A 17155-nucleotide genomic window follows, 5' to 3' on the forward strand; every position below is an offset into this window, starting at 1 on the left:
CTTGGGAGAGCCCTGGGCCCGAGGGGGCTATAGGGCCGAGACTTAATCAGGAAAGGCACTCTCTGCTCCAGGGTGAAGACAACCCTCCACTCAAGCATCCATTAGTTATCACATGACAGCTCCAGAGACAAAGAGCTTCCACTCACTGGCTCTCTCCCCAGCTAGAAGCTGGGCCACCTCAAAGCAGGGATCCCATCTCTCAACTCTGAATCCCCTACACAGGTGAAAGGAGCCCAACCTCTTGAGCAATGGTCTGTGGATGCCCATTATCAGGAAGCTGAGACTCAAACCCAGGCACTGCAGAACGGGCTGGTTGTAAACACCGACATGCCCTTGGCCTTGAGTGTAGGAAAAACAAGCAAGGACACTCTGCAAGATGGAGACAAAATCAGCAAATGTAACCATGTGGAATAAGCTACGTCTTCAACCCCTTGAACTGCAGGAAAAATACACTATGCACTTGAAACCAGACTAGACCCAGTGGGAAAGAAGGCAGAACAATAGAAACCCATGGGGGATCTCCAGGGGAATGCCCCTGGTCTGAGGGGCCCAGGCAGGAGCAGCAGAAGAACAAGACAAATAGTAAATGGGAGACCTCCAGACATCCCCACTTTGGGGCTGACATAAGCACCTGTTTTGTCAAAATGGGATGATCCATCCGTTGACATATATTGAGAGATTACAGCTCCAATCTAATGAATGCAGGCACTACAGCAGTTGATAAGTGTGGAAACATAAGACTTTCACTTCTGATGCTTGAAGCGTGAGTGTTGTGGCAGCCCAACAAAGTCATCCAAGCCAAGACTAAATCAGCCCCATAAATTTTTGAAAAAACTTTCTTTCCAGCTCTGCAAATATTTAAGTCTTGGCAAAATTCAAAACCTACAACTCCCTCTTCGCTGGTGTCTGAGAAATATAATACTGAAAAGGAAAAGGACAAATATAATATGGAATGAAATGCATGACATGTACTGGGAAGCAAAGTAACTTCCAATAAAACTTCCATTTATGGCTTGGTCAAAAACATAGGCATATACAAGCTGAAAAGCAGAACTAGTGGGAAAGTGAGGTACCTGCTTACAAGTAAACTCTTTGTGACAATCTTAAAATAGTTTCTTTAAAACAACTGTTCTCTTTCCAAATAAAAATGGAACACCCTACCCAATCCAGCTCCCCAGACCACACACACACAAACACACAGTGGATTTTTACACAATTCCAATTCCTCGGTCTTTTATAAGCAAATTATGTGAAAACTATATTTTAAGGGATTTTCACTCTTTACTCACACATAAAACATTTCAAAGAAATGGAAATATGAGGCAGTGAGAGCTAACACTGAAATGTGTGTTTAAGCATACCCACTACGTGCTATAAAAATAATAAAAGGTAGACTCGGGGCAGGCAAGTTGCAGAGCGCTGACACTGGTCCCTTGGAACATACCACCTCATTGGGAGGGCCTGGCTGAAGTTCAGGTGCTTCTGCTTCCAATCCAGCTTCCTGCTAATGCACAGCCAGGGAGGCAGTAGGCAAAGCCCAAGTACTTGGGTCCCAGCCACCCGTGCCATTGACCCAGATAGAGCTTCTGGCTTCTACCTTCCTACTGGTCCAGCCTTGCCTACTAGGGGCATTTGGAGAATGATTCAGTGGATGAAAAAATCTGTCTGTCTCCCTCTCTGGGCATCTTCCAAATCAACAAATAATTCCAAAAGGTAGAATGAAGCTGTGTCACTCAAAAACATAGTTCAATAAATAGAGTTACACAAGGGATACTGTGTAGCAATTAACACGACATTATGGTTTGTAAATGAAAGAAGTAAGCCCAAGTCCACTCAATACTTCAAAAAAAAATTATAATAGTGATGATCTACTCTGTATCTACCAGAATTTATAAAATCTAGAAAGTTTGGTAATAGTTATTTCTTGTCAGCTGAGAAAAGCAACACTGGGATGTTCAGATACTAAGAATATAAACTGGGGTAATTTTGGGGGAAAGAAATGGAGTAAGAGCTGTTGGAATTTTAGATGCATATGGCCTTTAATTCAAGAATTCCCTTTCTGCCAACTGCCCTCCACTCGGTGCAAAGATTTATGTACGTGGCGGGCAACTGCAGTGTTGTTTTATTAACAGTGAATAGTCAGGAAAAAACACGAAAACCTAGGAGACGGGCTAAGTAAAGGAAGATACATCAAAGGAGAGAATGTTACACATTGCTGAAAAAGAATAAATAAATCTATAAGTACCAATTTTGGAGGCTCTCTGATACGTTTTTAAAAGACCTTCATATCCAATCATGTATCTGTAGTCCTGGAAGAACATTTCAGAAACCCTACTATTGCTAGGGTCATGACAGGAAGGAAATTTACTTCTCCTGAAAACTCTGGAATTGACTGAACTTTCTGCCACACTTTATGCCACGTGCTTGTTGTTTATTTTTTTAATAAAAGTATCTCATCCAAAAAATACTATAGAAAATATGAAAACAAACCAAAAATTAGTATGGAAAATATTTGTGAAACATAACAAAACAAAATATTTATGAAGACAAGCAAACAAACAAAAAATGTTCCTGATAATTTAAAAGAGCAGGCTACCCAAGAAAGCAGCGAAGATGGCTCAAGTGCGTGGGCAGCTCCATGCAAGGGAAGACCATAACTGAGCCCCTGGCTTCGGCCTGGCCCAGTCCTGGCCAGTGTAGCCATCTGCACAATGAACCAACCCTCTCTTCTGTGTAACTCTGCCTTTCAAATAAATAAATCTGGGAGGGGAAAAAAAAAAAACCAGGCAGGACACAGGCACAAATGCAGAGTCTTTTCCAACTTTTTTTGGTTTATGTTTGTACTGAAAAAAGACAAACACATGAGGAAATATTAATGGGATTCTAACTGCTAGGATTACAACAGCTTTGTATTTTCTCATTTGTTGCTGAATGGCAATGTCTACAATGACCAAAGAACAATTTTAACATGGAGGAAAACAACATTCTGGAATCCTGCTGCCTCAAATTTTTAGGATCTTATTTATTCTGGCCTTTTTTTGGTTTTTGTTTTTAAATGTAAAGCAGAGAGGAGAGGGTGACTCTGCTCCTTTTGGCACTGAGAAAAGGCCATCGCAGCTTTTGTCCTCCTGGCTTCTCTGTCATTTTGCTGACCTCACCGTGAGGAATTAGCGCGAAGCATGGCAGCACAGCTGCCCCGACCACCAACCACTGCAAGACACTCAGGGAATATATTTAGACATCCAGAAAGGAAGAAGAAATTAGCCAGTGAGTACTCCAATGGGGGAGGAGGGGATCACACACAGAGCCAGGGAGCCCAGAGAGGAGATCAAAGAGAAGTCCACTCAACACTGACCATTTCGGGACAAGTGGCTGAATGACAAACCATCCCCGTCTCCCATGGCCTCTAACTTCCACTGGGTCAAGAGAACGCCTGTGGGTGAGGCTGGCCAGTAGACAGCAATCAAACACTCAAAATTGAGAGAGTCCCATAGCTTGGGAAAGAGGTTAGAATCCATTGAGAATAAATACGTAAAGTAGGAACAACAACAAAAAAAGACTAAAAGAAAGGTCAACTCAGTATTTGCTCTCCTTCCTAACAAGCTTCACATCCTTCCAGAACATTTAACAGGTTGAAATGGAAGGTAGGCGTATCCACTTATCCAGTGAAGCTAGCCCAGACAGATCAATAACCTTAATCCAGGAGCCTGTATTGTGACAATGCAGGTAAAAGCACCACTTGAATGGAGGGGTGCCCATTCAAGTCACCACTCTACTACTTCTTTTTTTATTTGTGTTTTTTATTTGAAAGGCTAAACTACAGAGAGAAGGAAAGGACGAGAAAAATCCTCCATCCGCTGGTTCACTCTCCAAAGTCTGTAATGGCCAGAGCTGAGTCTGTCCGAGGCCAAGAGCCAGGAGTTTCTTCCAGGTCTCCCATGTGGGTACAGGGGCCCAAGGACCTGAGCTATTGGCATCCCCGACCCCTCCTCCCACCGCCCATACCCCCACTTCTGACCCACCTCCACATTATTGCAACAGAAAATGGCTCAAGTATTTGGGGCTCTGTCATACACATGGGTAATCACTCCTTGGCTTCAGTCTGAACCTGCCCTGGGTGTTTCAGCCATTTGTGGAATGAACCAGTAAATGGAGAAAGAGAAATCTTCTATCTTAGGACTGGGCCAGACCAAATCCAGGTCTCATGCAGGGATGTGGATTCAGCTACTTGACCCTCTTATACTGCTTTCCCAGGCACATCAGCAGGGAGCAGCTGGGTCCTGAACTGGCACCCATTTGGCATGCCAGTTTTGTAGCCTTTACTATACTACAACTGCAATCCCATTAACAAATCTTTCTAAAAGTAATAATAATCTTGACCTCAGCTGTAACTTTTCCCCTGACTTTTGAGGTTTCCCTGGGGTTATCTACTTTACACAAGGTCTCCTCCCTGCCCCTCTGCCCCTACCCACCTCCTCTTCTCCCAGCACAAACAGCTCAAGACACCACGTCCTTCTCTCGCGCTCTCCTTCTATTTTTCCCTCCGCTCCCCTTTTGGGTATTATAAAATTAATAAAACTACACTACATTATTAACTCAAGCCAGGAACATTAACTGCATCCAGTCTCCCCCATGAGTGGCAAAGACCCAAGGGCTTAGGCTGTTATCTGCTGCCCTCCCGGGCGATTAGCAGGAAGTTGGATTAGAAGTGGAGCAGCTGGGCTTTATCTGGTACTCTGACGGAGCATGTGACATGTCAAGGGGAAACTTGAGTCATGCCATAATACCTGCCCTCAAAGTCAAAATCACAGATTGCAGATTACAGCAACACTGTATGAATAATTTTCCATGTGTCTATGGAGCCTATGCCTATGACTTCACTGGTTACAAATACTTTTACTTTCATACTGCAGGCATTCATTTATCCACCAGCTATTACAACTAACAATCGTATACACATCTTTGCAAAGTGTTCACCTAAAAAATTTTATGTATTTTTATTGGAAAGGCAGATTTACAGAGAGGAAAGACAGGGACGATCTTCCGTCCACTGGTTCACTCCCCAAGTGGCCACAATGGTCAGAACTGAGCCTATTCGAAGCCAGGAGCCTCTTCCGGGTCTCACACACGGGGGCACAGGGTCCCAAGGCTTTGGGCCTCCTCAATTACTTTCCCGGGCCACAAGCAGGGAACTGGATGGGAAGCGCGGCTGCCGAGATTAGAACCAGTGCTCATATGAGATCCCGGTGTGTGCCAAGGCGAGGACTTCAGGTGCTAGGCTATCGTGCCAGGCCCATTACTTGTGAATTTTACCTTGGAGAATATGTTTTGGGAAAATTTACAGCATGAATGTACTTGTTACTAAGAGAGTTTTTCACCTAAATTTCTAAATTTCACATATAAAATCTATACATCCTCATCACTTAATCCATATGTTAAAGTAAGTGAATGCTGATTGTGGTAAGAGATTCATTCACACCAAGACCAGTGGAGACCCACGGAAACACAAAGGGTTCGTGTCTACAGATGCTACTTTACTTATTACAGATGCTGCTATATAGAGATGCCCCACTTCATCTCCCAGTAGGAATCGAACCCATTTATACCATCATTACAGGCTCCGTTTCACAAATTCCTTATGGTGATTGAAGTGAATTCTGACAACCGACAGCTTCCCTAAAACCTAAGAAAGCATAGATTTTCCTACAACATCTAGAAAATGCTACTGCTTTTAGTCAAGAAAAGCTCACTTTTAACAGAAATCTTTTTCCCTTTTCCTTTGCCTGCTGGTCTTCCTTCCCTTCCTTAAACACACACTTCCCACTAGAGCAGCCCTACTCACTCCCCCTTAAAGCTTGTGAGCTTCTCTACTTCTCCCTGCCTCTGGGTTTGCATGTGTGAGTGTGAGTGTGTGTGTGTGTGTGAGTGTGTGTGTGTGTGTGTGTGTGTGTGTGTGTGCCTGTGCACTTGAGGCTAACTCACGCTGCATAAAACACAAAGTTCAAAAACCAGTCAGAACACTGGAGCTGGAAAAGCATCACAGTAGCCGGATGTGTCTGCCAGGAACTCGCCCTATAAATGTAATTAGACAGAAAATACCGGAAAAGGAGAAGAGTCCCTAAGTCTACATCTGACTTCTAGCAGACTTTCGGGATACCTCTCCACGTGCTTTGAGCATCCCTAGTCCGCAGTAACCCCTTGCTCTTTTATTTGCTTTTGATAAAATGTCTTTAACTGCCTCTGTGCGCTTCCTAGAGGGAAGAAGCGGCCAACGGGGCAGGGATGAGGTTTTTCCATCATGTCTTGCAAAGCATACCCTGAAAAATTAAGAACTCACACATGTGTTTATAATTTGAAGTACAGATCAAGACCCAAACCTGGAAGATTTAAGACACTGGGCTGGTTCATGGCACATCTTCAAAGGCGAAAGTGTGTGTGTGTGTGTGTGTGTGTGTGTGTGTGTGTGATTTTTTCTTAAAATTTCCAATGGTATGGAGAACGCACTTTGGCTGCACCTTCCTGAAGTCTGCACTGGCCTGGGCTGGTAGTCTGGGGAAGTTATTAGACAGTCTTTATTTTTCCTGTACTGTCTGGGAGGATGCTGGCACCCCAGCCAGGGGCCCCTTTCCAACAGAGTACTCTGTGAATGTGTGACCGCCGTGGTCCATGATTGCTGGATTATCACACAGCAAAAAGCAGCGTTGCATGTCACTTTCTGTTTGTAAAAACATCCTTAAACAGGGGACATCTGCTACTGCATGGCTTCGGTATTTGCGTGCCGAGAAACGGGACAATGTGACCCAGCCACCACTCAAGACGAGGGACACAGTCAACTCTTGACTTGAGCACAAGCACACTTCACGACCTCCCTCTGTCAGCCGTCTAACCGCACTCCTGTGAGATCATGACGTGCTCCCCTGGATCTTCTTGTAATGTCTGCTTGGGGCTAAAGAATGTCTCAGGAACAGGGGTGTTCAGTGCAGCAGCGAGGCTGTGTCTTTGCATACCCGGATACCATACTTGAATGCCTGGGTTCAGTTCCAGCGTCCTGTTAATGTGCACCCTAGGAGGCTGCAGTGATGGCTCAGGCATCCGGGTTCTTGCCACGCACCTGAGTCCGGGCTGGGTTCCTGACACCTGCTACTAAAGGGCCTATTCTGGCCGTTCTTCGTATTTGAGGAGTGAGGCCCTGGATGGGAGCTCTCTGTGCTTCTCTCTCCTTCTCTCTCCCCTTTCAAATAAACACACAGAGTGTTCTTTCTGAAGACTATGGAACAACACCCACTGATGTCACAATTTGTAAGCCAAAGTACCCGAATGATGAAAGGAAGGTCTCGGTCCTGGGTTTTCAGCTTTCTGACAGTGAGCCACAAAGGCTATTTTTCTGAGCACACACAGGCCAAAGAGAGAGGAGAAAAGAGACCAGAATCCTTAACCACTAGAGGGGCTGGTGTTGGGGTACAGCAGAGTAAGCCCCAAATTTCTCATATGAGCATTGATCAAGTCCCAGCTGCTCCATCTGCAATCTAATTTCCTGCTAACGCTGCTGGGAAAGCATCAAGAGAGGGGCCAAGCACTTGGCCCCTGCACCCACATTTGAAATCTGGGAAAGGCTCCTAACTTTCGGTTTCTGCCTTCCCCGGCCCAAGCAGTCACTGCTATCTGGAGTGAACCAGCAGATGCAAGACCTCTTTTTCTTTTTCTCTGGCTTTCCCTCTGTCTGTGTAATTCTGCCTTTCAAATGAATAGAATAAAATCTTTTAAAATAGTAATAGCTCGAGAATCCATTTCTTCCTAGGCTACTTGGAATGCCCAATCAGAGTGCTTATTTTAAGTCCTGATCATTCCGCACTTACATTACAACTCGCTGCAAGTGCACCTGGAAGGCAGCGGATGATGGCCTTTGGCACCCACGTGCGAGGCCTGGATGCAGTTCCTGGCTCCTGCCTTTGGCCTGGCCCAGCCCAGCCTGTTGCAGATTCCTGTCTCACTGTCCCCGCCGCCACCGCCATTACCTCTTTGTCACTCTGCTTTTCAAATGAATAAACAAACATCTTTATAAAAGTAATATTCCTGGGCCATTATTGTGGCATACCAGGTAAAGCTGCCACCTGGGAGACCAATATTCCAGAAGGGGAGAGAGAGAGAGAGAGAGAGAGAGATTCATGCCCTGACTACTCCACTTCCAGTCCTGCTCTCTGCTAATGCATCTAGCAAAGCAGGGGAAGATGGCACAAACATGTCATTCCTTGTCACTCACAGGGAGACCAGGGTGAAGCTCCTGGCTTTGGCCTGATCCTGCAGTGGCCACTGCAGCCATCCAGGAAGTAAACCAGTGAATGGAAGATCTCCCTCTCTCTCTCCCTAGAATGTGAATATTCTACACAACTTGGCAGCCCTCACATGATGACCAAATGATAATATCTCTTCCTTTCTGTTTTTAATCATCCAAGGTCTTCCTCTCTTCACTAATTCATCGTGTATGTCTTGGGAATCAGACTTAGAGGTCCAATCTAAATTGAGTAACATCTCCTATAGTTGCCCCGATTTGGTGAATACAAAAACTGAAATTTCAGTTAAAACTACACCCAAGTTGAAGATGAATTAACTGAATTACAGTGCAAAAATCTTTTCAGAGCCTACTGCATTTTCTTCAGGAGTCTGAAAATTTCTTGGGTTCAGCAGTACAAGAAACAGGCCCATTTCCAGAAAGAGTCCTCCCTATGAAGTCACAAACTCCAGGATGACTTAGTGACAGGTGTCTCCTCTCACCATGAAGACATGCTTGGTTTACAAGTCACATTACAGGATGCATTTAAAGTTCTTAGGAGAAACAGGATCTTGGAGGAGGGCAAACAGAAGCATTTCCACCAGAGGGCACAATCCTCATTAGCAGTCATGAATGTGGGGTTCTATGAATCTTAAATAAGTCATTTTTTCTTGAAATCCTTTGTGATGGATAATGAAACTGTCTTTCCATGCTGCAGATAAAGAAACACTTCAGATTATTATGTGCCTGGCACAGTCTGAAACTTCGCAGTTATAATCTCATCAAGTTATTTCATATGATACACCATCCTCAGTCTACATATGGGGAAACTGAGTCACAACTGAACTTGACAACAGATCACATATCTAACGTATGGAGCGATGTCACTGATGATATCATAGGTCTAGAAATTGGAAAGATAACTGGTAAAAAGGATTAATTCTATGATCACATCATGTTACCTGGACGCCACGTTCACACATACGGGAATCCTTTCTTCTAAAGGTAAATCGCCCTGAAGTTCACTTATTGGTGATCTACATCCCACTGCAAAGTGCCAAAGCTCTGGATTTCACAAGCAGAGACAACGGGACTTGCTGGTTTACTTTGAAACAAACTGAGTCTGAATCGCAGGCTGTTTGAGATGAGATCTTCTGAGTCAATCATTATTGCCAGGACCAAACTGTGGCCAGAAAGCTTAGCCTGACCTGCAGAACTAATTCGCTATCCCCAATTAAATGTCTGCCTAGGATTTGCTATAAGCTATAACCACCTTCTTTTGTGACAGACAAATATCCAAATATTGTTGGAAAAACCCAAGAACACTGTCTTTAAAAATGTACTGCCCTCATGTTGAGAAATCTGAAAATCAGGGGCTTTTTACTCAGCTACAGCGTGTTTCACAAAATTTCGATTTTAACTTCTTTAGATTTACTCCACAAACACAAGTGGGTTCTGTGTGTGCACACGCACAAGCACAAACCCACACATGCCTTCAATATCAAATTTCCACCATCCCAGTTCCTTTTCATTTAATTAGTCCACTTCCTACTTATTGCGCAATTTTAAAAAATTAAGGGCGGCTCATAGATGAGCATGACTGAACATATTCACTGTAGTGCTGTGGGTACCAACAACACGCTAGGAACAATCTAACTAGCCATCAGAAAGGAACTGGTTAAAAGAAGTAATTATAACCCATCAATTTGCTGGACTGTTGGGCAATTTTTAACAAAGAATGAAGTAGCTGAGTATGTGTGGATACAGAAGTGAAAAATAGCACCACCGGTACAACACTGGGTAGACAATGCTAGTGTTTATGTAAGGAAACACACACCCACACCCCATCACACAGCAGGAAGCAAGCTGGGAGACAGAGGAAGACGGAGCTTCTGAAAACCCCCTTGAAGTGCTTGCATTTGGTTAGTCTAGCTGATAAAAAAAAAAATCTTTTTCCCCAAAAATAGTAAGGTTAAGGCTGAAATATTAGTAACTAGTGTTATGAAAGTTAAATGGTTAAGGAAGCTCCTGTAAGGCCATCAAATGTGGAGGTTCTTGATTTCCTGTACCAGCTCTCCCATAGCGGGTGAGTGTGTGGGAGGCGTCGGGTCCCGACTGCAGGCAGAAGCACCGGCGCCCTTTTCCTTGACCTGCTTTTTGGACAAGGAACAGCATGAAGGTCACCCCAGGGCAGCTGCTTTCAAGATAGGGAGTAGGCTCCAAGGTTTGGAACAGCAGACTAGGACTTCCTGGAAGAACTGACGCTTGAAGCGAACATTCTCGATTTGGCCAAGCCTCAGTGTCCAGAAACATTGCTGTCACTGTTACCCTGTCCATTCCTGAAAATCCACCAGGAGATCCTTTTCACATCCTAAACTGAACTGCTCCAAGGTACGGCAATGTGCAGGGTACTAACCTTCAATGGAAATGTTTGCGGAAACAGGCTCATCTTTTTTATAAAACCTTCAGTTGGCCCTCTGCTATTTGGGCCCTAGAAGGGCAAGGGACCGGCTGAGTAGCACAAAGCTAGCTGGCCGACTGTGCCAGTGCCCAAGACCCAGCCTTGTCGCTTGTGGCCAGTGGGCAGAATTCTAACTCCTTCAAAGTAAAGGCAGTAAGCAAAGACCACTGTCTTCTGAAAGTAGATTCTACCCCAGGGTGTGGAGACACGCCGCACATGGATCCTGCAATGGTTGCCTGGATTCTAAGGGTATGGTAGCCTGGGTTCACACACCGGCTCTGCTGCCCACAGCTGCTCACAACCTTGGCCAAGTCACCTCATCTACCACAAGGGGAATCTGTCACTTCCGCAGGGTATGCTGGCTGGAGGCCAGGAAGGGGGTGTCTGCCCCATTTTGTTCCGATCAAGACAAAAGGGCTAAGTTTTTCCTTGCTCGCCCTCTGTATTTCCGCCTTATTTCCAACTCAGGGAAAGAGGAGAGGAAGAGAGCGAGAGAGGAGGGAAATGGAGAGAATCGTGAGGAGAGGGGAGAAATAGGGAGAGACGAGCGGGGGGAGCGAGGGAGAGATGAGAAGAGAGAGATCTCCCATCCACTGACTGACTCCCCAAATGCCCGCCAACACCCCGTTGGGTAGCCAGGCTGAAGTTGAGAGCCAAGAACCCCAGTGTGGACTTCCCACGTGGGTGGCAGGGAACCAAGTACTTGGGTCATCATCTGTGGATTAACAGGGAGCTGAAATGCGGGGCTAAAGCTGGCACTTGAAATCAGGCACTCAACATGCGAAGCAGGCGTCCCTAGTGGCACCTTAAGCATGGCTCCAAACACACCTGGAAGTGACATTAAGAAGAAAAAAAAAAACTCCGGGGGAGAGAACTGGAATGAATGTCGAGCTGCTATGAAAACCCAAGCCCTAGGCAGCAGTGTGGTGACCCATGTTAAGCAGGCCAGGGAAAGAAGGTGAAGGGGACAGCCAGAGCTGCTCCAGGCCCTGGCTCCTCCCACTGGCAGACAACACCCGGGGCTTACCGAAGTTCGGCTGGGCCACTGCCATGGATCTCTGCGGAGGCACCGGGGTGGAAGAGACGGCAGCATGGACGTTCATGGGATTCAGGGGTTGATTCATCGCCTTCCTAGGGTCTTGCCAGGTGGTGATTTTTTCTATGTGACTGAAAGAAAGAAAACAATTTTAACTGCCGACGCCATCATTGTCACCATCGTCAAAACCAATACAACAGTTGAGTGACGCCAATTCTTGGCTTAGAATGCTTACAAATGGCTGACAATTGTGTCTGGTTTCTAAAACAGTAGTGACGGCAGGGGGAGGGGGTTGGCTCTGTGTCCTTTGTGGCACCGATAACACCAACATTTCATATGAACACCAGTTCAAATGGCTACTCCACTTTTCATCCAGCTCCCTGCTAATACAGCTTCCACTGCTTTCCCTGCTAATACAGCTGGGAAAGCAGTGGAAGACCGCCCAAATGTTTGGGACCCTATCATCCACTTGGGAGACATAGAAGGAATTCTAGAGTCCTGAATTTGGCCTGGCCAAACCCTGGTCATAGCTGCCATTTGGGGAGTCAGCCAGAGAATGAAGGAGCTCTCTTTCTCTGTCTCTTCCTCTCTTATTTTTTTAAAATTTTACTTCTTTTTATTATTATAATCTATTACCATAGATCGTGGGATTTCCCTTGTCCCCTCCCCAATTCCCTCCCCCCTCACTGAGTTCCCCTGTATTCGTTACTCTAGTATAGTTCTTCATACACAGTCATATGTCCACCATTGTGGGTATGGACAATGACAGAGAGTCCAGCATCCTATTGTCAAGAGATAGTAAACAGTTCCATTGGAAGTCCATCTTTGTCTGGAAGTAGAGATGCATACTGCATTGTATCCTCACATCTGGATATGATAGTCTCCATTACAGTTACTATACATCCCCTTAAGTGGAAAGCTACAATACAAAATCAACAACAGGAAGAAAAATAAGAAATTTACAATGCCATGAAGCTAAATAGCATGCTGCTAGATATGATAGTCTCCATTACACCATTACTATACATCCCCTTAAATGAGAAGCCACAAAACATAATCAACAACAGGAAGGGGGGGGGGAAAACTGATGTATCAGAAGTGAAGAATACAGTGGAGAGTCTCCAAACCAGAATAAAGGAAGCAGAAGAATCTCAAAATTAGAAGATATTTCTTCTTACCAGGGGGAAACAAACAAAAAGCTGGAAGCAGAGCTGGATCAGGCCAAAAAAAAAAAAGTATTCAAGAATTGAAAGGCACTATTAAAAGGCCAAATATAAAAGTTATGGGAGCCACAGAAGGTGCAGAAAGAGAAGCTGGGTTTACAAATGTATTTAATGAAATAATAAGGGAAAATTTCCCTAATCTAGACAAAGAATTGGGAAACAACATCCAGGAGGGGGACAGAACTCCCAACAGGCTTGATCAAAAGTGATCTTCACCACGACACATAATAATCAAGTTCTCCCTCTCTTAGAACTCTTTCAAACAAATAAATAATTCTTCTTTTCCGAATACATTTTTAAAAAGTGCATCCTTGGGACCTTTTTTGTGCTGGTCTTGGCTCCGGAAACCTCGTTCTAATGATTTTATTTGCCTCATTTTACTTCCCTTGTGTTTGATCACATTTAAATGCTGAAAATAAGGTGCGTATTTGAAAGAGAGGTAAAGAGACTTACTGTTGGGACACTTGCAATCCCAGGTTACTTCCACATTGCAGCTTCCCCGTATTGCACACCTGGAAGCTACCTCAAGAACTTGGGTTTCTACCAAGTCTGCTTCCCTGTATTGCGCCTGGCCCACATCTAGCCATTACAGGCATCATTCCAATTCCACATGAACCAGCAATGGGAATATCCCTCTGTACTCATCTTTCTCTGTCTCACTGCCTTTGAAACAATTAAAATTAATAAAAATAATGAAAACAATAAATGGTGCCAGGGTTCAAAGTCTTCTTCAGATTCCTCACTCTCAAACCGATTCTTGGTCTTGAATGAAAACGTGTATGTTTTCTCAGATATGTTTTTCCCCTTTTGAGTGGTTATCTTATTTACCTGAATGGCAGAGTAACACAGAGTGGGAAACAGATTTTCCATGCACTGGTTCACTGCCCACATGGCTACAGCAGCCTAAAGCTCCATTCAGGGATCCAGCACAGGAAGGAGGGGCTCAAGTTCTCGGACCATCAACTGCTGCCTTCCCGGCCCGTTAGCAAGCAGCCGGATTGGAAGCAGAGCAGTAAGGACTCACTTTGACCCTCTAATATGGGATGATAAGACTTAAGCCATCACCAATAGTGGCTTAACTCATTGCACAATTATGTTGGCCACCTAAGGAGACTTTGCAATGAATGTGACCTTAAAAATCAGCCAATAAAAAGGAAGCAGAGTTAACTATTGAGTTTCAAAACCAGTAGATGCTGGCAACAACCGTCCTTAAAATAAGCCCTGAAAATGAAAATGAACAAGCAAATCTGTTTTGTTAAGGGACCGGTACTGGATATTGTGGGTACGCCCCGCATCTGCAATACCTGTATACCAAATAGACACCGGTTCACGTCCCAGCTGTACCCCACTTTGTATGTGGGTCCCTGCTGATACACTGGGAAAGGTCTGAGTGTTTGGGGCCCTGCCACCCATGTGGGAGATCTGGATGAAGCTTCCGGCTTCTGGCTTCATCGAGGTTCAGCCCTGGCCACTGTGGCCATGTGGAGAAGAAACCGGTGGATCGAAGACATCTTTCTCTTTCTCTCTGTAATCCTGACTTTAAAATAAAGAAACGTTTTTGTAAGAAATAAAGCATCAAAATTCAGAGAGAAAAAGATTAAACTACAAAGATCCTTTCCTTAAGCATTAAAACAAAAAAGAAGTGAAAAGGATAAACAATGGTTCCAGTTTCAGCATATCCATGGTAATTCTATTTACCGCTTTCAGAAAATCCATTTGCCAGCTTTTGGTCCTGATGGGAAGCGTGTGTGTGGGTGAGGTGGGGGGTGTGGGGGGTGGGGACAAGCGGCAGGTTCCTAGCCAGCCTCAGGAGGTTTGTTCCTCTCTCAGTGAAGTCAGAGGTAAGCAAACTCCCTTCAGGCCAGTAATTACTAGCTCAGAAACGCTTTGATTCATCCTTCAGGACTCATTCTATTAAAAGATGTTTTCCAAGGCAGGCAAGTCCTACGCAACCGCTTTCCATTATAGCAGAAGAAAAAGGAGAATCCTTCTGCAGAACACACAGAGGGACCCTGCTGTGATGGGAGGAGGAATCAAGGAGCTGGCCTGGTGCACCTCCCCGACCCAGTCTTCCTTGCCAGCCTAAACAAGTGGGCTGTGACTTCTGAATGAGGAGGTGCAAGGAATCCAGGGCAGAAAGCCCCTAAGGAGTGCCATCTTGCCTGCCAGCTAGAGCCTGCAGGGCAGAGGGGGTGAGGCCTAATAGGTCAGACCCCCAAGGATGAGCATCTCACTCCAAGACTTTTCGCCAATGCCCAGGGAGGAGGCCCTGGAGCCTTCACTACTGGCCCTTCAAACTCCACACTCAGACAACACTTTTAAGGAAGTTCTGTTCCCGGCAGATCTGTTCATGAAAAGTAGCATTCTTTGTGGTCCTCTTAAAACAACAGGAAGCCTCTCTGAAGTGGGTGGCTTTCACTGGCTCCGGGCAGGCTCTTCTGTCCCCAGCTCCTCTGCAGAGCAGTCTCCCAGGACCAGCTCTATCTTAAGGCTCAGCTTAGAGGAACAATGTCCATAGTAGCTCCAGGCCTGCAGGCAAAACAACGCAATGGGAAGAGCAGTGCTGGCCAGAGGCGTATGACACCACGCTGGTGCTCTAAGTCTAGTACTTATTCAGCATCTCTAACTACTGCTCTCGACCCCAACCCAGGAGTTGCCATTCACTCTTTCATCCTGCTGTCTCATCCTTGTTCTTTCTCTCAGTGCTACTGAGTCATTTCCTTTCTCATATTTCTCAGTGGAACCTTACTGTCTGCCAGGACCCACAATTTAGCCAGATTAATCCCTCCTGCCTACGACTCCCACCTCCTTCCTGGCTCCACTCCCTTACAGAGTCTATTTCAGAAAAGGAAAGAAAAAAAGACCTCTCTGCTGCTCGAAAACTACAACTGCCCTTGGAAATCAACACACACTGATATTTTCCATGTACTTATAGTGTAGGTGCGGATTCTACAAACCCTTGCTTTTGGGATGCATTGTGGCACAGTCTAAATCAGAGTGCTGCTCCTCCACTTGCGATACAGCTTTCTGCTGGTGCTCCCGGGAGAGGGCGGACAATGGTCCACACCACCCTGTGGGAGACACGCAACAGAGTTCAGCAGTCAGTCTGGCCCCGACACAGCTGCTGCCCGCATTTGGAAAGTGAAGTAGCAGATGGCAGAACTCCTGTCTCTGTCTAATTTTCAAGCAGATGATCAAAATATCTATACAGTTTTGAAAATGAAACAAAGGGAAAAAAATGGCTTTTGGTGATTGAAGCAAATAACAGGCTAACTAATATTTTTTTTTTCCCCTGTCTAAACTTCTTCTAGCAGTAACTATGGGTTGTTTTCTAAACTAGTAAAACCAGAAACATTCAAGAAGGCTCAAAGGAAACATTCAAAAAAGCTCAAAAGGAAAACTGAGGCATGGCCATGCAGGTCAGGGCATAGGTTGTTGAAGATCTGCGTGTGGCTGTGTAAGAAGTGGAACAGACTCAACTACCCCTTTTGTCTATCCCTTCTCTTCACCTCTAGCCTCACATCCCAAGGATATCTGGGACCAAGTCACCCTGGGTCCTTGGTCCCCACTGTCCATGACATAAAGTGTCATTCACACTGACAGTAACCAGACCCCATGGGCTCTGGACCACAACCTCAGAGTCACATCTACCTGGGTAACTGGGAGGGACTAAGACTAGCTTTGACCTTGTATGACTTATTTGGACATGGCATTTAACCCAACCTAGTCTCCTATCCCTGAGACATGGGTTAAAAAGAAAAAAAGCTAACAGATGCATCAAGTTTCTGTTCTGCAACTCTTCCAACTGCCACAGTCACTTAAGATTTAAGACCAGTCCACAGGTCTCCCAACCTCACCTAGCAGCGAATGTATGGAAGGCAGCTCTGGCTTCTAGCCCACAGCTGGCAAGTGTATTCAGCAGTCATGGATCACATACCTATTGCACAAAACACATGGCACACTCAGTAGATACGAAGACAGAAATCACATGACCAACAACAGAACCACACAAGGAAACGATAAAATCTAATCTGGAAAAAGCAAATCCACCTACTTCTTTTCCAGGAATAGGCCTGGGGTTTTTGGACAGATGTACCTTCTATTTCTTGACCCATAACCCTGACTTTATGGAAGGATGACACACAACAAAAGCTTCATTAAACAGA

The 17155-nt window shown here is 45.2% G+C and overlaps 1 protein-coding gene across 1 annotated transcript in view; it reads right to left on the minus strand.

Moving 5' to 3' along the window:
- Positions 1 to 17155, minus strand: part of WWTR1 (WW domain containing transcription regulator 1) — a 128386-nt gene that overhangs the window by 38133 nt on the left and 73098 nt on the right. The window contains exon 3 of the mRNA XM_040974772.1: positions 11758 to 11897. Coding sequence (XP_040830706.1) covers positions 11758 to 11897 — 140 coding nt within the window. The remainder of the gene's footprint in view (positions 1 to 11757; positions 11898 to 17155) is intronic.

The sequence above is a fragment of the Ochotona curzoniae genome, unplaced genomic scaffold, assembly GCF_017591425.1.
Source record: "Ochotona curzoniae isolate NIBS_2020 unplaced genomic scaffold, NIBS_Ocur_1.0 contig_2599, whole genome shotgun sequence".
Taxonomy (NCBI): Eukaryota; Metazoa; Chordata; class Mammalia; order Lagomorpha; family Ochotonidae; genus Ochotona; species Ochotona curzoniae.